The sequence below is a fragment of the Protopterus annectens genome, chromosome 6.part1, assembly GCF_019279795.1.
Source record: "Protopterus annectens isolate FY-2018-M chromosome 6.part1, PAN1.0, whole genome shotgun sequence".
NCBI classification, from domain to species: Eukaryota; Metazoa; Chordata; order Ceratodontiformes; family Protopteridae; genus Protopterus; species Protopterus annectens.
The window spans coordinates 314744547-314766344 of NC_056738.1; the positions used below are offsets into that span (position 1 = coordinate 314744547).

The 21798-nt window shown below is 39.2% G+C and overlaps 1 protein-coding gene across 1 annotated transcript in view; it reads right to left on the minus strand.

The window, feature by feature from the left end:
- Window positions 1–21798, minus strand: part of FERMT3 (FERM domain containing kindlin 3) — a 577997-nt gene that overhangs the window by 79627 nt on the left and 476572 nt on the right. The window contains exons 11-12 of the mRNA XM_044075734.1: window positions 16896–17002; window positions 12443–12658 (exon numbers count right to left, since the gene is read on the minus strand). Coding sequence (XP_043931669.1) covers window positions 12443–12658; window positions 16896–17002 — 323 coding nt within the window. The remainder of the gene's footprint in view (window positions 1–12442; window positions 12659–16895; window positions 17003–21798) is intronic.

Consider the following 21798-nt stretch of genomic DNA (forward strand, 5'->3'; position numbering starts at 1 on the left):
GGCCTTGGACAGTTCTGTTTTAACCTATGCAGCAGTAATACTGAGTGCCTGGCAATCTACTGGTATTGTCACTGGTCCTTTGGGGTGGGTAAAATTGGCACTGAATCTGTCAGCCAGTATATTGGCAGTATCTGTTGGCTCGGTATAGGAGGTACCATTGTGCAGTAGCACAGAGCAAATCTGGTATTGCCATGAAGATTCTTTACATAACTGTAGAAGGCCTTGTGGTTGTCTTTACTATCTGCTGCAATTCTGTTTTCATAGCTAGCTTTAGAGGATTTGATGAGGGATCTAAACTTGTTGTTGAGGCTGATAAGGGAGTTTTTCCAATCTTGGGACTTCACCTTATTCTGCATCAGTTTCCTCCTTCTGTTGTGGAGTTTTTTTTTTTTATGGCAGAGGACCACCAGATTAGCCTCCTTTTTTTGGAGGAGAGTGTCTTGATTCTATTGGGTATGATGAAATCCATGCATTTGTGTATGTGTTCATACAGTGCAACTCTTCTCCATTTGCATGGGTGCCATGAAGTTAGCCACCTCTGTTTTTAGGAGCCCAAAGTTTGATTTGGAGAAGTTTTTCATGGTAGTTACCTTTGCGGGGAGTGGGGATGATGTGGATTTCCAAGGTGATTAGTTTGTGGTAGGATCTAACCAGAGAGGAGTTAACTATTGTTGTAGAGCAACTGTCACCCATGTTAGTAATGACCAGGTCAAGGATGTTGCTACTTTTAGTGGGGGTCAGAACGAGCTGGTCCAGGGCATTGGAATTAATGAATTCCAGGAAACATTGGGCAAGTGTATTGGTAGATGAGTAGTTTTCCCAGTTAATGGAGGGGTAGTTGAAGTCGCCAGTATGAGAGTGTTAGGTTGAACCCTAATATTCCCAGGGTGCTTAGGAATGTGGAGTGTGAGTCTTGGGACATGGTTGGGGACCTATAGCAGGCTATGACCTGAATCACTGTCTTACCCAATGTTAGCTGCACCAAGTATCTCAGATGCATTATGTTGGGCTACCAGTCTGGAGGTGTGTGCATCCTTTATGAATGTGGAAACACCACCACCTTTGGAGGTTCGGTCCAAGTTCTAGGGCCGAAAGGTTTGGAATGAGTTATAGTCTTGTTGTGCAGGGGTGCTTTCTGCTGTCTTGAACCAGGTCTCTGTTACAGCACAAATGTCGATGTTCTCCATTTTAAGGAGTGCTTCAAGTGAGTGCATTTTGAGATTTAGACTTGTAGCATTTAGCAATATGACCCTCTGCATTTGTTTGTAGCTGTTATGGTGGCAATTTGTTCTTTGGAACACTGCCTAAAAAAGGCACTATAGAGGTGGCAAGAGCCTTGACCAGTATCAAGAAGCCCGGGGGTGACAGATGCAGGCCATCTCTGGCAAAGCATCGAGGTCTGTCAGTCATGTAATCCCAGGCAGACAGATACTGGATCCCCTTAGAATGACACCAGAAACTTAGCCAATTGTTGAACTCAATAATTTTTTGCTTGTACAGTGGTACCATTCTGGGTGATGGTAGGATGCTGCTCAGGGCTAGGCTCATACCCGCCTGGGCTGCATAATCCGAGAGTTGCTCCATGTCTCTCTTCATGTAGTCCAGGGAGGTACATCTCAGGTCATTCACACCCACATGTACAATAACAGAGTCATATTTGTACTTTTTGTCGAGGGACTTCAGTGAGTGCGTTATTTGGTGGATCCTGGTGCCTGACAGGCAAATAACTCTTACTTTCTCCTTATTCAACCTAGTGACTGGGACATCAGTGTGCCACACTATCGAGTCACCTATGACCAGTTTGTTGAGCATGCTGTTTTGCCTCAGGGGCTTTGGTTGAGTGGCACACTGTTTAGGAGAGTTATGTGTCTCATGATTAGTGTTGTGTTGTGATGGCCGAGTGCTTTTCTGCCTTGGAGGTCTCTGCTGTTTGGGAAGATTTTTATTGAGAGCCTCTGCAAAGGGGAGTGTGTGGTTTGTGTTTTTATGTGAAGGCAATGCTGGTGTGTGTTCTGGAAGGTTATGTGTTCCATGTGGTGTGATGCAAGTGTTGACCATCTCCTCTTGACCAGCTATTCCAATCTTGGCTGGAGAGTGCATGTCTTCCAATTTGGATATATAAGTGCATCTCTCACATGTCTGAGTGTTGGGAGGTAATAGGAGAGGGTTGCCAGTGTACCTGAGTTCACCAGGTTAATAGGGGTAAGCACAGGGAACTGACCTTTAGATATGCCTGGAGGGGTGGGCATTAATAATAAGTACTGGAGCTGTTTCCTTGTAGAACGCTTAGTGTTGGTAGCACTTTTGTGTGCTACAATTGCTACAAGAAGTCTGGTAAAGTGCTAGACTAATAAGCTAGTAAAAGTGCAGGAGAGGAGAGAACTAGTAGATTTAAGGGAAAAATTGAAGAGCAGACTTTATCACCACTCAGAAGCTTACAAACAGTCCTGGATACAGCAAATATGTATCTGTACTAGACTAGTTACAGGAAAGGTGGGAAGCAAGCACACATGGGCTTTTAAACCAGAAAGTTGAAAGAGATAGAAAAACTGCCCAAACGGCCAATAAACTACAATTTCTGGGCCAGAAACCACTCCTCTTGTGGTAGAAAGGCTACCTAATGCCTACCACTCTCACTGATAAGCTAGAAGGCTTCCCTCCAACACAGAAAGGATTGGGGGGCTCAGAAGCTTACATACAGTCCTGGATACAGCAAATCTGTATCTGGACTAGACTAGTTACAGGAAAGGTGGGAAAAGTGAAAATGCTGGCTTTTAAACCAGAAAGTTGAAAGAGATGGAAAAACTGCCCAAACGGCCAATAAACTACAATTTCTGGGCCAGAAACCACTCCTCTTGAGGTAGATAGGATACCTAATGCTTATCACTCCCACTGATAAGCTAGAAGGCTTCTCTCCAACACAGAAAGGCTTGGGGGGCTCAGAAGCTTACAATCAGTCTTGGATACAGCAAATCTGTATCAGGGCTAGACTAGTTACAGGAAAGGTGGGAAACAAGCGCAAACTCGGGCTTTTAAACTAGAAGTTGAAAGAGATGGAAAAACTACCTAAACGGCCAATAAAGTACAGTTTCTGGGCCAGAAACCACTCCTCTTGCGGTAGATAGGCTACCTACTGCTTACCACTCCTACTGATAGCTAGAAGGCTTCCCTCTAACACAAAAAGGCTTGGGGAGCTGAGAAGTTTGCATACAGTCCTGGATACAGCAAACATGTATCTGGACTAGACTAGTTACAGGAAAGGTAGGAAACAAGCTTAGATTTTTTTTTACAGAAAATCAGCTAAAACAGCACTAAAAACAATTCAAGTGCAGTGCAAGCTAGCGCACTTGAGTGTGTAGCAGTGTTAAATCAAATACAGTTTAAATAAATGCAGTTTATTCAAAATGTATTCTGAACTGAATTCAATTATTGTTTTATTCAACTCTGAATGGTTAAAAAGTGCCAAATAATATACTTATCAGCTGAGAAGTATACACAGTCAGAACTTATGGAGATTCTAGCAAAGTTTTTTTTTAGCAAAGTGGAAAGGGATAAGCTAGAAGGCTTCCCTCCAACACAGAAAGGCTTGGGGGGGCTCACTAGCTTACAAACAGTCTTGGATACAACAAATCTGTATCAGGACTAGACTAGTTACAGGAAAGATGGGAAACAAGCGCAAACTCTGGCTTTTAAACCATAAGTTAAAAGAGATGAAAAAACTACTTAAACGGCCAGTATAGTACAGTTTCTAGGCCAGAAACCACTTCTCTTGTGGTAGATAGGCTACCTAGTGCTTACCACTCCCACTGATAGCTAGAAGGCTTCCCTCCAACACAAAAAGGCTTGGGGAGCTGAGAAGTTTGCATACAGTCCTGGATATAGCAAATCTGTATCTGGACTAGACTAATTACAGGAAAGGTAGGAAACAAGCTTAGATTTTTTTTTTACAGAAAATCAGCTAAAACAGCACTAAAAACAATTCAAGTGCAGTGCAAGCTAGCGCACTTGAGCATGTAGCAGTATTAAAGCAAATACAGTTTAAATAAATGCAGTTTATTCAAAATGTATTCTGAACTGAATTCAGTTATTGTTTTATTCAACTCTGAACAGTTAGAAAGTGCCAAATAATATACTTATCAGCTGAGAAGTTCAAACAGTCAAAACACAGGGAGATTCTAGCAAAGTTTTTTTTATTTAGCAAAATGGAAAGGGAGAAAGGAGGAGCAGAAGATAATTCAAGCTTAAGAAACTAAGTGGGTTGGCCTTCTCCAGTGCTGCCTCTGTAATAGGCAAAATGAGCTGCTAATGACATTAGACTGGAGGGAGTGTTCCAGATGAAATTTACAGTAGGGGTGGGCAACTGCAAAGTCACCAAGTATAAGAACAAGATACCAACAGAAAGGGTGGGAGGGAAACAATAGAGCAAATGTATAAATAATAATCAAATGTATAAGTACAGCACAGTGCAAATTAAGTTGCAAAAAGTGTACTTATCAGTTTGGAATAGATTCCAAATCTATACTCAGACAGGAAATCTATCAGCTTTGCACCAGTTCACAGAAATGCAGTCTGTACTGGAATTACAGCAGAGAAAATACACCTCAGGCAATGACTAACAACTAGGATGTGGGCTGGCTCAACAACCCCCCCCCCCACACCTGAAACTAGCTTCTGTGCTACCCTGCGAAAAACACAGTGGAGACAACAATGGACAGAAACAGTACAGCAAATGTATAAATAATAAGAAAATGTATAAATACAGCACATTGCAAATTAAGTTGCAAAAAGTGTACTTATCGGTTTGGAATAGATCCCAACTCTCAACACAGCCAGGAGATCTATCAGCTTTGCACCAATTCACAGAAATGCAGTCAGTACTGGAATTACACCAAACAACACCAAAAACCGACTGCAGAAGGAAAAATGCTAGCTGGTAAAATGTAGTAACTTCTGCACAGCTCGAACAGAGTATAGCACACGTATAGCCAACACTGGTATTCCACCCAAATTTCAGGCTAAATCCACTCGTAATGATAAAAACAAATCTTTTATTGAATATAAGGTTTAGCGCTTTCATCTGTTAAAAATCAGACTTCCTCAGAACCAAAATGGACTACTTCCAGTTCACATTTAAATAACCTTTTTGGCGCCAAAAATTCAAAAGGAAATGGAGCTCTTAAAGAGACATAGTCATAACAACTCCATGTACACATACTACTATGCTAAAAACAGCTAAACATTTCAACTAATCCAGTGTTCTGATATGAAATAAAATGACAATATAAATAAAAAAATAAAACTAATTATAGTAAATGAAGTACATACTGCATGTACTAATTTCATCTTAAAACATACTTTAAATATATGTAATAGTGAAATAATAAAACTTGCATGACTAGTGCTCATAAATGATAGCAAGTCGACAAGAATCAAAATATGATGGCAACATCCATGATATATCTATGCCATGATTAAAAATGGTTTAATACTTATATTTTCATTTATGCCAGGTGACCTAATGGCATCTGTCAAAATTTGCCACTTACTTTCTTTCATGGCTAAAAGTGCTTTCCAATTTCCCCCATAAGTAAATACTTCTACGTGATCTATAATGGCAAATTTAAAACCATGTGATTCACCATATATGGATATGTGTTTATAAAGTGCATTATTATTGTCTTTAATCTTTATCTTATAGATATGTTCATATATTCGTTTCCTAAGGGCTCTCTCTGTTTTGCCTATATAGAATGCACTGCAGGCATAGCATGTAGCGATATATACAACTTGTTTGGTGCTACAATTTCCTGCTTTGCATTTAATGTTAGTCTTGTTGATATCTCCTAACTTAATATTGCCTACCTCATTTATGGCATAACATTGTTTACAGGTACCGCATTTTCTAGTTCCCATCGAGAGCTTTGTATTATGTACAGTTTTTTGTTTAGAAGCTTTCTCCAATAATTTTTTAATGTTGGGTGCTGTTTTATATACAAAGCTCGGATAATTGCTCAAAATGGAAGCTGTATCATTGTTTACTGTAATTAAATTCCAGTACTGTAATTACAACAAAGAAAATACACCTCAGGTAATGACTAACATCTAGGATGTGGGCTGGCTCAACAACCCCCCACCTGAAACTAGCTTCGGAGCTACCCTGAGAAAAAACACAGTGAAGACAACAAAGGACAGAAAAAATACAGCAAATTTATTTATTTTTTTATTTTACATTTGTTGACCGGGCTAGTCTAACTGGATATTTGTCCATTTTCAGTAGAGGCCCAGGGTGAAAAGCTCCAGCATGAACAGTAAACAAAGTTAACAACATATAACAAAGACATGTATAAAAACAGTACAGTGGTAGCATTGGTTAAAAGAAATAATATAGTAATATAATTATAGGATAGACATTATGCTAAAAGTTAAACTAAGTAAAACAAAACAGGTATACTAAACACAAAGTGGGTATTGCACAACAGAGTAAAGTATTTATAATTTATCCTCTTACTATGAAAAAAAGTAACATGATTTAGAGGCCTAGGTTGGAGGCCTAAGTTAGGGGAGTGGGGAAAGGGGTATGAGTAGGAGGGGAAAAGATTTCAGTCTGGGTTAGCACAAGGACAAAGCCACTGAGTTTTAAGATGTTCTTTAATATGTTTTTTGAATAGAGAAGTAGAAGCTAGGTTAGATAATTCAGGAGGGAGCTGATTCCAGTTTTACCTGTAGTGTTCGAGAAAAGTGAGTCACCAGCTTTGTTGTTACATTTAATAAAGGAGACCAGGAGTTTATTAGCAGAACGCAGTGTAGCTAGATTTTTATAAAGTGAAATCAGATTAGCGAGGATAGGGGTATCATTGGGGTGGTATAGGATCCCTTGTGTGATAAGTAACTGTGAACAGAGTATGTGGTTCTGCAATTCTAGCCATCCTAGTTGTTTGAGGTTAAGACAGTGGTGAGTTTTGAAGGGAGTACATGTAATGAATCTAGCTATGCTATTGTAACAGGTAGAAAGTTTGGTGATGTTGTTTTTTGATAGGTTAGTATATATAGCAGAGGCATAGAAAAGGGTAGAGATGAGATGGGTCTGGGCAATGGTTTTCCTGGCTGAGGGGGTAAGGAAGGGTTTAATTCTATAGAGAGTATCAAGTTTTTTGTTAACAGACTTTATGGTGGCGTTAATATGGTCGTCATAATTAAGACGATTGTCAATTGTAACACCTAGTAGGCAGGTGGTAGTATCTGGGGTTATGTTGGTAGCATTGTTAGAGGTAAAGACTAGTAGTTTTTTTTTTTTGGGATTAAGGAGGAGGCAATGTTGCATAAACCAGTTTTCAACATTTTGGAAAACAGTTTGGGTGAGGGACTGGAGGGAGGCTATGTTCTTAGCAGTACAGATTAAGGTTGAGTCATCTGCATATTGAATGCAGGTGGCTTGAGGTATGTCCATGTGGAGGTCGTTAATAAATAAGGAAAAAAGAAGGGGACCTAAGACTTGAGCCTTGTGGGACTCCAATATTTACTGGGAGTAATGAAGACAGATTGTTATCCCAAAGCACTGCTTGCTGCCTGTTTTGAAGATAACACCTAAACCATTGTAATGCTAGTGGATCAAGAGAATGGTATTTTAGTTTGTCTAGAAGTAAGTTATGGTTAACCATATCAAAGGCTTTTGACAGGTCAATAAATAGTGCAGAGGAAAAGGAGTTATTGTTACGATTTTTATTTATAGAGTCAGTGAAGGATAGAAGGGCAGTCGTTGTGCTGTGGAATGGTCTGAAGCCATGTTGACAGTTGGCTAGTAGGTTATTTTGTAGTAGGTGGTTGAGTAGTTGTTTGTGAATACATTTTTCCATTATCTTAGCTAATGGGGAGAGTAAGGCAATAGGGCGAAAGTTAGAAAGCTCAATAGAAGATCCACCTTTATGTAGAGGGATGATGTGAGATACTTTCCATATGGTAGGAATTTTGCCTTCAGAGATAGTTCTGTTAATAAGTATAGATATGGGGTAGTCTATAGCTTTTGCAGCAATTTGTAGATATTCAGATGGGAGTCAGTCGGCAGATGGGTTGCAAGGTTTCAGTTTCTTAAGTAGCTTATGAATAAGAGATGTAGGAACAGGTTGTATATGAAAGGTATGAGATGAAGTTTTGGAGGTATTTGGTGGAGAAGCAGTAGATGGAGGTAAAGAATTGGCTAGGGTTTGAATGGCTTCTGTAAAATATTTATTAAAGGCATCAGGGATCTGGTTGGAATTATTATCGTTGAAGCCTAATGGGCAGGAGTAGTCGAATGTCCTGGTTGAAGAAGTTTGTTTATCCCTGACCAGAATTTTTGTGGAGTTTGTTGACTGGTTTGTTGGAGGTGAAGATAGAAGTCTTTTTTATCTCTAAGAGTATCTTTCTTGCTGGCATTTCTTAACTGTTTAAAGAGGAGGTGATCAGATGGACATTTGGTAGCTCTCCATTTAGCCCATATTTTGTTTCTGAGGATCATTTTTTGCTTATGTATAAATAATAAGCAAATGTATAAATACAGTGCAAATTAAGTTGCAAAAAGTGTACTTATCAGTTTGGAATAGATTCCAACTTTGCACACAGCCAGGAGATCCATCAGCTTTGCACCAATTCACAGAAATACAGTCTGTACTGGAATTACAACAGACAAAATACACCTCAGGCAATGACTAACAGCTAGGATGTGGGCTGGCTCAACAACCCCCCACCTGAAACTAGCTTCTGAGATAACCTGAGAAAAAACACAGTGGAGACAACAAAGGACAGAAACAATACAGCAAATGTATAAATACAGCACAGTGCAAATTAAGTTGCAAAAAGTGTACCAGAAGATCTATCAGCTTTGCACCAATTGTATTAAATACAATTTCTGTATTCTGTCATTTCATTCCTCACTGTCTGTCCCTCTAGTCAGATACCGCAGTCTCAAAAATAATATTGTAGTCTTCTTATATAAACACATCAGAAAAATTGGACAATGTTCATAGTTTTGATTGCAACTGTGTATTTACTATTTATGTGAAATCTTCCCTGTGACTTTTACTTCAAGAACAGGCCTCCTCTTTTCAGGAGCAGTTACATACGTTATTCACAAGCTGTTATAAAGGCTTCTGTTACTCAAACATTAATATTACTATCAGTTAGCCTTACTGCCTCACTCAGTATGGTTGTCCAGTTTGAGTCCCAGCTAGGTAGATACGGGCAAAGTCTGCCCAGATGCATAGCTATGGTGGGAGAGAGTGCAATAACATTTGCAGTGAAACCTGAGTTCTGCAGCAGTCCAGGTTTGGTCTAAGCTGTAGCAACTGTAAGCTGCATTTGTAGCAAGCAGTTTGCTACAGTTTAATGGAAAAAGTATTTTTTTTAACTAAGACATCAGCACCATAGTGCTCCATGCAGGCAGGGTATAAACTGTAGCAACTGTTTGCTAACAAGCAGTTTGCTACAGTTTCTTTATTTTAAACCAATACATGAGCACTGTAGCACTCGATGCAGGCAGAGAATAAACTGTAGAGACTGTTTGCCACATTTGAAGCAAGCAGTGTGCTACAGTTTAGAAGCATTTTTTTTGCAGATATATGTGTGGAGCAGGAGGAGGGGATTGGGGGCAGGGCACAGAAACAGGATCAGGGGCGTGTCATGCATCTGGCTGCCTGGTTGTGCTAGTAGAAAGAATGGCAGTTTTTTTTTTTTGTTGGATGAGTATGTGGGGAAGGGGAGGCATGGATCTATCTGTAATAAGTTGATCTCTAAAATGTAGAAATTAGATTAATATAGTGAAGTGTTTTTTTTTGTTTGTTTTGTTTTGTTTTAATGTTGTTCTTTGAGCTAAGGGGCATGGATCTGACTGTAATAAGCCAATATCTAAAACATAGAGTTCAACTTAATGCAGTGAAGTGATTTTTTTTTTCTTCTATTCTTCAAGCTTGGGGGTGGGACATGGATCTGACTTTAATAAGCTGATTTCTAAAATGTACAGATCAACTTATTGCTCTTCACTTGAAGAGCTGAGTGGTGATGTTCTGGTTAGTGGTACCAGCACAGGGTGCTGACAGAGCTAGCTACACTTCTGAGTCTTTCTGTTCTTCCTGTACTTTTATGGGTTTATCCTTTATTCTGTGGTTTCCATCTACATTCCAAGACATGCTGTTGGAGGGCAGTTCGACTTGTGATCCTCAGAATTGCCCTTAGGTGTGCATGTCATGTGCGAGTGAGTCAAGATGAACTCAAAAGGAAACGGCCAGCAGAGGCCATCAATTGGAATAATTCTCTTTATTGGGTTAAAGATCCAAGTTAAGTGCGTTCATCTCCTAACATTATATGGGACTTCTTCAGAACTAAAAACCATCCTACTTTACCAGTGTAAAATACCTTATTCAATTAACCAATGAACCAATCAGATTCCAATTAAAAAACAATTACAAAATGTTTTAATCCTCAGCATGTTTGAGTTTCAATAAGCAGTTAATACTATAATACTACTAGTGTATTAATTCAAACCAAGATACACAAAAGCATTCAGCCTTAGCTGCCATTTTAATTCATATAATTCAAGATGTTCAGGTAAAAGTTTGCCTTGAATATCGGTGACAATTCTTGTATCACAGAAAAACCAAATGCATGTTCCTTATACCCTAAAGGTGGTTGGGAATCAATCAGTCATAGGGGAAACATACTTAACTCTGTGTTGGTGTTTTAACTGGAGTTTGCTGCTACTAAAAAATACAACATAGAAATGTTTAAGTTTTAAGTACACTTTGATTAAGAAGTAGTTGTAATAATTTGAGATGCAGGGTAACCTGAATAAAATATTGACACTTTCACAATGTTTTCACTACCTTAAATGCATTTTTCAGATTTGGAAGAAGCATGGCTTGATGTTCCTGTGGTAAAGTTGTTGGAAACTCAGTACAGTATTATTGGTAACTATCAGATATATCTGTATGTGTATATATCTTGTGCTGTAATGGGTTACCAGATACATTTTCAATAAATGTGTGTTTCAGTGGAACAGACAGTTACTGTTGTTCATGCTAAATGAGGGTGTGTTTATAGCAAATATCAGTGATTATTTTATTGTACATTTTGAATTAAAAGTTTTAATTAAGTCCAGCTCTCTGTGATCACTGTAAAATTAAAGATGAAAGTAATACGACAGATTTGAGCAGAGTTTGTGGTAACTGGGGAGAGACAGAGAGACAACCAAGTAATGGGATATTGGTATGGCTTGGGGGCCCAGTCCATTACCCTATCTAGGGCCCCATTTGACCATGATCTGGTGCTGCTGTAAGACACTTCTCCTTGTAATGAAGCAGCTACGACTTCAGGTTATATAGTGCTAATGAACTGCCAGAAGATATATATAGCACAAAGATGTTGCAAATGGAAGAGTTAAGGTTGGAGACCTGAAGGTAATAGTGGGGCACTGGAGATCTACTCTCCTTTCTAGGAGATCAAGACTATTAAAAAAGGCTTGTGCAAAAGTCTGCATACAGAACTGAGTCACCTGTCTGCTATAGAGCATGAAAGATGATGCCATTTTTTGGGCCACCCTAGTAAAAATGCTCTGTAAATATAGAATACTTTCGCTCAAAAAAGAACATCTCAGGAGAAATCCATTACTGATTACACAGGCTTTGTGTCGCTTGGTGGTTGGAAATTGAGTAACACCTGAACTTTTTGACAACAACCAAAATGAGAATTCTGAGATATGATCACGTTGCCCCTTTTCATACAGAGTGTGAATTGTGCTATTCTTTATTTCCAACAGGTCATACTAGAGCTTGAGCAGCAGTTAGAGAGATTCATCCTAGGTTTAGCTAAGCTTTTTTTTTCATTTAAGGCCATGGGATGAATATTATCAGCCACCAAAGTATTATTGGCTTTGATTTCTAGTAGGAAATTTCTGCAGATATAAAAGCAAAGCATCGATTTCTGCAGTCTTGATAGCTGTGGTTGTGCTTATAAGCCTGCTTGCATGAAGTAAGAATCACTTCATAGGAACTAAGGTCCAAAACAAATGGAGTTGTCACATCAAAAGATCCAAAGGCTTGGACATGTTTTGGGTTAGGAAAGCTAGATAAAAAGCTTAAAAGTAGTCATTTGGCATTAAAATACTCCTCACAGATAGTATATTGAAAAAAAATGTGATGTACACAAAGAAATATGTTCAACCTGAACAATGTCTGGTGGCTGGAGGTCAGTGGGTTCAGGTGCCATGTAAACATATGTATGTTTAGAGTGTAACAGAATAAATGCATAAGACAGTTAAGGTCATTCTAGAGTGGATTAAGACAAGTTGCTGAAAACATAAGGAACAAGGCAGATTGGCTTGGCTTATTATACTGTGTGTAAAATCTGTCTTTCTCTGTCATTAATACCATATAAACAACATCTGATACAGGCATCCAAGAGAATCAAAACTAACCTGCTTGGCCTTGAATTTTTTCTGGTATCGAGGTGAAACAAGAGAATGAGTGTTGATGGTCTCAGCATTTGCTGACTGCTGGGAAGAAGGGTTGGCTTTCTGCAGTTTCAAGAAGGAGAGAATATTCTGAACCTCTGACTGATAAGTACTGTCTGCCATAGTCTTACCCTTTGCTGCTAGTCGGCAAGCTGCCATCCAGTTAGCATACTGCTGCTCCTAATAAACAATAAAGATATATTAGTCAAATGGTGAATGTTAGGGCAGTAGTCAGTTAACATCAAAGCAAATCCATCCAGCTGTCCATCCATCCACGACTACTTTTTCCCATTTTTGCACAGAGAGTTGGGGTGTTAACTCAACAGTGATAATCATCTAGACCAAGGTTTACACTGCCAGTTGACTAGCCCTGCCTTGGTTGTTCTTCCACAACACACAGTCGCATGCACACTCACACCTATGGCTGATTTAGAGTATCCATTCCACCTGCTAGCTCTTTGGAATGTTGGAGGAAACTAGAACACACAGAAGAAATCCATGAGAGCACAGGGAGGGCATGCAGATTCTGCACAGAAAGCACTCCAGCCAAGAATCAAACCGGGGAATCTAGTGCTGTGAAGTGACAACGCTATCCATTGCAACGCTGTACCAACCTCATCAAATAACTAGAAAAAATAAAGCTCTCTGTTTTATAGCTTTTAGTACAGCTAGCTTTTTGTTCAAGTATATGAACTATATTTCTTTTAGATGACTTGTTATGGTCAAGACAGTTTTCAACAAATATTTTAAACATTTCACAAAGGACTTGTAATGCCATACAGCTCTCCAAAATATAAGTTATTTAGGCATCTGTTTTGTAAATCAAAAGCTATTACTTCATGTTTATAAGAAATTATCATGGTTATTAACCAGTTACAAGACAACAATAAGAAATTGATTTGCCACGTAATTTTTTCTTTGATAATTCTAACAAGGGGGGTGCTATTACCATGAAAAAGCATTGCATGGCTTTAGAATATGATAACCTGTATCAGATCCATGAAGAAGTTATCATGTGACTGAAATTTTGTCAGAAATTAAAATCCATATGCTACATTGTTATCTGGTTATGACCCTGCCATAACAAATTATCATTCTTACACAAACAAATACCTGTCCTGGTTATTCAAAATAGCATGTTGTAACAATAGCTGGGGAGTAGAATCTAATATTAAATGCAGATCTTGATAGGATAAATTCAACAATATGTCTAAGCAAATCAGAGACTTCAGCAACTAACTTATAGTCTTCCAGATCCATTTAAATCAAAATGTTCCACATGAAAGGAATTTGAATTTTACCTGTAAGTCCACAAACCATGGTAAATAATACATTATTTTAATTTTAAACTAATAAGTGAAGGACCTCAAAATCCAGTGAAAATTCTTCCTAAATGTTACTAAAAGGAAACAAGACTTAAACAATTTGTCCTACATGGACCAACTCAAAGCCCTGGTGCTGTACTCCATATCCTACAGACTGCTAAGAGGTGTGCTGTGTCTGATTTGCAAGGTAACCTCAGACGCAAGTCAGATGTCATCAGAAATACTCTGTCTAGGGATATAAACCTCTTCTGCAACATCAACAGAATGGTTTGGAAGGGCAGGTATATCTCACAAAGGATACTTCTCTGGAATAGACTCCCCATCTACAAAGCTCATCCCTGTCCATATTCAGCTGCATCTTGGATCTATGGGTGAGTAATAAAAAAATTACTCCAGGACTGCCTCTACTACTAATAGATAGAGACAGCTCCTAAATGCTTTATCTCATGCAACAATCCCCTCAAATTATCTATGGTATGGTCCCAGTAATTCTCACTAGGACTAATATATGATTATCAACCATAGGATGCGTAAAGCCAATCACACCAAAGTAGATAATTTAATTCAAGCATCTAAAGGAAATTGGCTTGGCTTGAAATGGCCCACTAGGGTAGCCAGTCCAGTACTTAATTATGAACATATGACCCTATGAGTCACTGAGCTATATATCTCAACATTACCCCGGTCAAGAAACACATCTCACCAAAAGGAATGTTAAGGACACATTTATTGAGAGAGAGAAAAGACAATTTGATATAGCCCTGGTACTAAGATGTAGAGAGATGAAGTCCTAACTACAACCTAAGTAACACATTTTTGATTTGCTGCACAGGCATTAAAGGGGCAGGGGGATGGGGATGGGTTTGAATGGCTCATACCAGTTAACTCATCAGTCAGGGAAAAAGGAGGCTAGGCCTGACACATTAGTAACAGGGGTGTAGGTGCCACTGGTGGAACAGGCCAGACAGGCTCATGCTGCTGTAACAGTGTGAGTATCACTGAATATGAGAGTTAGGCATGTGTGGAAGTTATTACACCTCTTCCTAACCAGGTAGCCATTATGTGGCCTGCAAGCCACCCAGTAGAGAATGATTTGAACAGGGAGAGACTGCTACAGGACTGGCATCTGGCCACTCCCTAATGTCTAACTCTTGTAATCCTGAAGAAGGAGTAGGCTTACAAGGTTTCCCATATGTGAATCAACCCTAGTATGGGGATGACTGGCTTTTGCCTCTGGAAGGATTGAATGAGTCAACTGGTCCGGGAAGGGGAGCCATTGTTGAAATTCCATAAATGATAAAATTAGTGTGATATAATTATGAAAAAGTTCCAGGATTTAATCTTTCACAGAAAGACCATAACATCTTAAATATGATGGATTCTTATTAGAAGTATGACACCTGATTATGCATAGTCTTTCAAAAATTAAAGCACAATTCCATTAAAAAGAAATAATTCAAACAGTTGCAAAGCCTCCCTGCCTCAGATTGCAGAGGGCTGTGCACCCCACCTTTCCTGCCTATATGCATTGACTATCAAATGTCTGTACCTTGAATACCCCAAGATAACACAGTCTCAGAAATGGTTTAAAAGTCTGTGCATTTGTACGTAAATTCTCACTGTTGCATGGATTGCAGTGATGATCCATGACTTTCAATGGGCTCCCAAATATGAGATGGGCTGCCCTTAGGATGACTACAAGAGAAGATATCATCTGTCTAGTTACTCTTACTACAAGTTAAAAGAGAGATACGACAAAGTAAAAGCTATTTGGAATACAGAAACTTCAAAATCTCCAAGAGAGAGTCAAGCAGTACCAATGATAGCTCATTCATTAAATTAATTCAGGTTATGAAACTAAAATATGTACAATATATTCAAAGCAAAGACAAATCCCTTTCCAGTTATTATAAAAATACTGATATTTTCAAAACCAAATGAATGCATCAACAAAATTAATTATGAAGAGTAGTACATAATAAATTAGATAACAGCTTGACAGGATACTGTAAAATCTACAGATATTTATAACAACCTGACACTCAGATCAAAAATAGTTTGCTACCACATTTTTGGGAAATCTCTGTCACTGTGCTACAACATGAAGACATGCAACATCACAGTGGGCTGTCTCCATGGCCTTGATGCATTCTGGGGAAGGCATTTATGCAGCTTCCTAATGTAGCATGGCCACTCCTGGCTGCTTGCGTAATGAAAATGTTCGAAAAACTGTGTTCATCCATTGAGAGAGAGGTATTTGCTGGGGAGTTTAATAGTCAGGTAGTGTTAACATGTATGTGAGTAAAAGTATGTCTATGTGAGGGACTACGTTTAAGTGTATTTGTGAGTCTGATTGGGAGGTAGCAGCAGGGGAGTTAGTGAGGGGCAAGGTTAGGTGTATGTGTGTTTGTGTATGAGAGAATGGGTGAGTGTGCTAGTGAGTGTCATCAGATGGGGACGGGGCTGTGTTTGTGTGGGGGGAGGATGGGTCAGGGTTGCTGTAATACTTCCACACACACTCAAACTAATGAGCAAGCATGCAACATTGAGCCTTGGTGGACAACTAGCAACCAGATATAATCATACAGATATGAGTTGGAGGGACTGCCAGCCACAAGACATAGCCCTAAAGGGGAACACTGGACACCAGGGATAACCCTACAGATGTGAGTCAGGGGAGGCCATTGATATCATGGATAATTTATCTTGCCTTAATGGCACTTTATCATAACAGGAATGGGGGGAAACACTAGACACCAAGGATGACTTCTCATGTCCTAACAGCACTTAAGCATAACTGGAATGTGGGGACACAATAGAACACTCGAAACCAGGGAGAGAAAGCATTCAATCCCTGTTTCATAGGCACTTTAGAGTAAAAATAATAGTACAAAATATTTAAAAGCAGCATGTCCAACAATTCCATGTACAGAAAATTATAATAAATACATTTGCAATAAGACCTTTTAATGTGTGTGCATGTGTGTATTGTACACCACTGACACTGCACAAAAGTCTTTGCAGTAAAACTGCTCTTAATTGTTCCTTTGAAGCAAATTACTTTTATTTTGTAACAGAAGGATGATACTTACGCTATCACAGCGGAGGTAGACTTCATTCATTCCTTCTGGAGATGGAACCAACAACTTGATGCAAAACTTTTGGCCTGACACATTTACATCTGGAACAACCTCACAACCTGAAAGGAGAAAAAAAGCATGAGTGAGCATCTCAGACATGTCAAGGTCAAAAGTAACTTTATTATCATCTGGATCTACACAAGTGTAGATTAAATGAGATTCTGTGCAATCAGCTCATCATGGGACAGATAAAAAACAAATCACATACATAGAAAGACATCATTTAAAACAACATATAATAATACAACCACCATCTTATAAATCAACTCTGCACGTAAGTATATAGCTACATGTATTCCTAGAAACACACACTTGTTAAGATACTAAAAACACACATCTAGCAGCAAGGTTCAAGCAATAGTATTGCACATGAACCATGTACCACATTATGGGTGAACAAGCACATAGCAATAGCAGCTGAAGAAAAAATGTTAGTAGTATAAATTATAATAGTTGACTGGGCATAATAAATGATAGATAAAGTAATATCTCACTGTGAATGGGAAGTTCCAACATCCTGATCTATCAATGATCAGACCTAATGTTGGAATTAAGAAGTCTGATCACCTTCAGATAAAAACTGTCTTTGACTCTAGCATACCTCCCAACCATACTGAATTACTTGGTTTTTACTGAGTTTTGGGGTCCAAATAATGGGGTGCCACGATTCCCAAGTGGTGCCCCTTCATTTCCGACTTTTTCCTTGCTTTTTTTATTTTTAATTTTTTTTAACGGTTTTGAGCTGACGTCATCACATGCACGATGACGTCAGCTCCGTCAGGGCTACCAGCATGTCAGAATTGAGCTCAAGGGCTCAGATGCTCAGTGCACACATTTACGGACTTTGAATGGTTCCATTTCCGCTGGATCTGTGAACAGGAAACAGTATTATTTCAAATATGGTTCTGTTCTGCACAGTGACCCACAAAACTGAATTTTGAAATGGTTAACTGTTTCTTGCAGTTACAAGGGTTGACTTAATATCATCTTCATATTCATCACATTCTGCACTATGTTTCTTGGGTAGTAAACCCATTTTGTCCACTAGATCAAATACCTACCTTTGTTTAGCTTTGGTTTTATGAAAAAGGCTGCTTTCCTCTTGTGTCATCAAGATTGCGATTATCCAAGGATGCGCTTTGAGCTGTTACTGTTTTAGAGGCTCTGTTTGGCTATTATTGAAAATCATCTTACGGAAAAATAACTGAATCAGAAGCTCCGGTTTGTAGATAACCATGCTTCAGGAGATTAAATGCATTAAAGGGGATATTGCTTCTTCAGTCCCATTTGCAGAATCCAGTAGCGCACACCAGGCACTGCTGAACTTGGGTCTGCTGTTGAATTAGTTGCTGCCTATTTGTTCTCAAGGGTCAAACCACTCACAGATGAATTGGACATCTAAACTAGAGGATAAAGACATTTTGCAAGCATTTCTTACACTGTACGAAGGCTTTATCTAGGAGGACTGTGGTCTGTCACTTCGTAGGTTTCCTGGGTTCCTGCTGCTGTCTAACCTTTTCTTTTCCAAGGAGTATTTACATCTGTGTGCATCCTTGGAGCTTACTTTCTGAGGTAGATCTTTAGAATGCATGGAAATTTGGATCTGTATTAAGTGTAGGTCCTGGTTCCGGCTGAACATCTGTCTGTCTGGTGCAGTTAGTGTGGATGTTTGATAACTTGGATCAAAGAGGCACATTTGGTGTATAAAGGACTTCTGTCTCCTGCAATCTAAGTTTCTTTTCTAAATGCTGCTAGCTTTCCCAATTAGCTGAAACTCTTTAAATACAGTGATTTTCTGTACCCTGCCAAAACAGTAACTAGCATGACAGCAAACTACCTTTTCCTGCAGATGTGGAGGGGGAACTTGGTACGTTTTAACCCCTTCCCCTGTCCCTCACCTAACCTTGTTTTTATTCAGAATACTTGACTATTAACCCAGCAAGGTTAAGAATAAAGAGCAATCTGGCTAGTTTCTGTCCAATACAGACTACATGCACTGCTTTTGTGGTTCTCTGTTAGTTGTGTTTCTGTTTAGCAAGCTGTAGGTGTTTTACGCTGTGCAGGTCTAGTACACCCCTGACCTCACTTTTGTTTTAGCTTTTTCAAAGGAGAAGACAGTAGATCTTACACTGTAGCACTATTTTTTCTCCTCTTTTTCTCCTAAAGGACATCTGTAATGCCAGAATGGGTCATTACTGCCTGTGTGGTACTCTTACTTGTTCTCTCCTGGCCAGTTAAGCTTTCATTTGGATTCTCCTTTCTTGCTAATAGGATTAGGATAAAAAGACAAGGAAAAGAAAGAAGGTGCTCCCAGTTTGGCTCACTCTGACACAAGGCTAATTTGCAAGTAGTCTGCACTTGCCCAGCTACTTGCTTGAGCACTGTGTTACTTTCACTGACTTCAGCAAACCCGGCTTTTGGCTTTGGAGAATCTTTCCTTCCTTGTAGACTCTGCTGAACATGATCTACCCTTTGGAAAATAAGGTATGCTTCATCAGGGACCACCTACAGCTTGCTGATGAAGGGCTAATTGCCTTGGACTGGGTGGTAGGACCTGGCAGTCACAAGTGGAGGAGGACAGCCAGCAACTCCAGTTCTCCTGTGCTGCTAATCATCCCCAATTCCTTTGGGAAAATAACCTGGAATGTGTTAAAACAATTGTTTTGTGTTGCACTTGAATGTCATCATTTATCTTTCATAAAGGGGAATTGTTCTGTAGTAATCGGGTAAGGATAGGAAGTGACACAACATTTACCTTTTAATCCTGTTTGAATTCTGCAGAGTGAGCTAGTTTCCCTGAATAAAGTAATTTTAATTGTCATGGCCAGGAAGGAGGGCAATTGGGAATTATATATAGTATTCATTGCTTATTCTGCACATATGATGCGTACTTTAATTGCAGAACTTCTTAGCTTGAGTTTTTATTGCTGTGAGAGTTGTTAGATCAAGTCTGTTTATCCAGATACTATGTGTTGTTTGGAGCATACTCTTTCTTGTGCTTAGCATACATTTTGTGTGTGTGGAAGTAGACTTTTATGATGGACATTTTCTGAATTGGGCAGTTTTGTCATTATTGATTCATGCATTTTGTTTCATAGTCTACTGGAAAATGTTCAAACAGTAAATTTAAAATTCTCTCTTTCTAACAAGTGTGCTGTATTATACAAGGAATATAATTTAATAAAGTCAGGAAGGTGTATCAAAGAACACATGTATGTTTCTTGTTGTGTGTGCAAGGGGCCAGTGATTTGAAAAAAAAACCCAAAGGTAATCTTTATCCATCACTGGCCAGATGCATTTTCTTTGGATGTGGTTTGAGTTTCAATGCTGTTTCAATGAATGTGAGTTTCAAGGGCAGAGATGTTTTAATACCAAGTCTGTTTTCATTGTGAGACAGTATTGCTTTGTTTAGCAGATGTCTATTAGTGTTTGTGCATTGTGCTATAAAATGTAAAAATAAAATCCAAATAATCATTTTAGAAGTATAGCAGTATGCACACATTAGTGTTTATGGTAAATGGGGTGAAACAGACAAGTAATGGGACAGTGGAATGGCTGCAGGGGGACTCTGCTGTCATATTTTGGTTGTCTGTTCTTCAGTTTGCGTTTGAAAGTTGGCATCCCGCAATTCCATTGGAGCAGACAGGGTTACGTAATTATGCATGCAAATTTGATGTTAATCGGTGTACAGATCTATACCTATTTTTCATGGGCCTTGTCCAGATTTTTGATGTTTCCAGGTTGAGAGGTATGGAATCTAGTTGTCCTGCATCAAATACTATGGTATCTTTTACTCAAAGACAGGCTCATAAACAGACTGTTTGCAGAATGAGTTGCATCATTTAGTATTTTGGTGGCTCTCTTTAGGCTCCTTGATGTATAAAGAGCCTGAATTGTGGGCAGACTAGTGTCAGTTATGCTCTCGGCAGATTTCACCTCTCTCTGCAGGGATTTCTTATCTGAGACCGAACAACTCCCATACCATACCAGAAAAATGGATTTTAGGATGCTTTCAATTGCTGCTCTGTAGAAGGTGGAAAGTACTGACAATGGTACACCTTTTTGAGTCTTCTCAAAAAGTGGAGACGCTGATGTACTTTTTTCACTATATGGCAGGTGTTCCCTGACTAAGAGAGATCAGAGATATGAACTCAGAGGAATTTGGTACTGCTTACAATTTCTATCATCTCTCAGTTGATCAGGAGCGATGTATGGGGTGTTTGCCTCTTCCTGTAGTCTATGATGATCTCTTTTGTTTTATTTACATTCAGGTTAAGGTTGTTTATTGCACACCAGGCAATCAGTGTGTTAACCTCTTCTCTGTATGTAGTCTTGTCCTCTCTCCCGATTGAGACTCATGACTGTAGTGTCATCAGCAAACTTGATGATATGATTTGTACTGAAGTTAGCTGTGCAGTCCTGGGTTAGGATCTAAACAATAGGGGGCAGAGAACACAACCCTGAGAAACACCTGTGTTGAGTGTAATGCTCCTAGAGGTATTCTTGCCCACAAAAACCTTCTGTAGCCTGTTAATCAAAAAGTCCAGGATCCAATTGCAGAGGTGTTTGCTTATGCCCAGATGTACTAGCTTATTGATCAATTGCATAAGGGCAACTGTGCATGCATGCACATGTACACAAATGTACATACCCACCTTGTGTACATACACACATACACACACACACACACACACACACACACACACACACACACACACACACACACACACACATATATCTACACCCAAATGCACAAACACACATCCATACTCACATACACGCATACGTGGGCACACACACAGCAATCATGATTATGCTTCACTCCATAGGGTACATTACAGCAAATGCTCTGTCT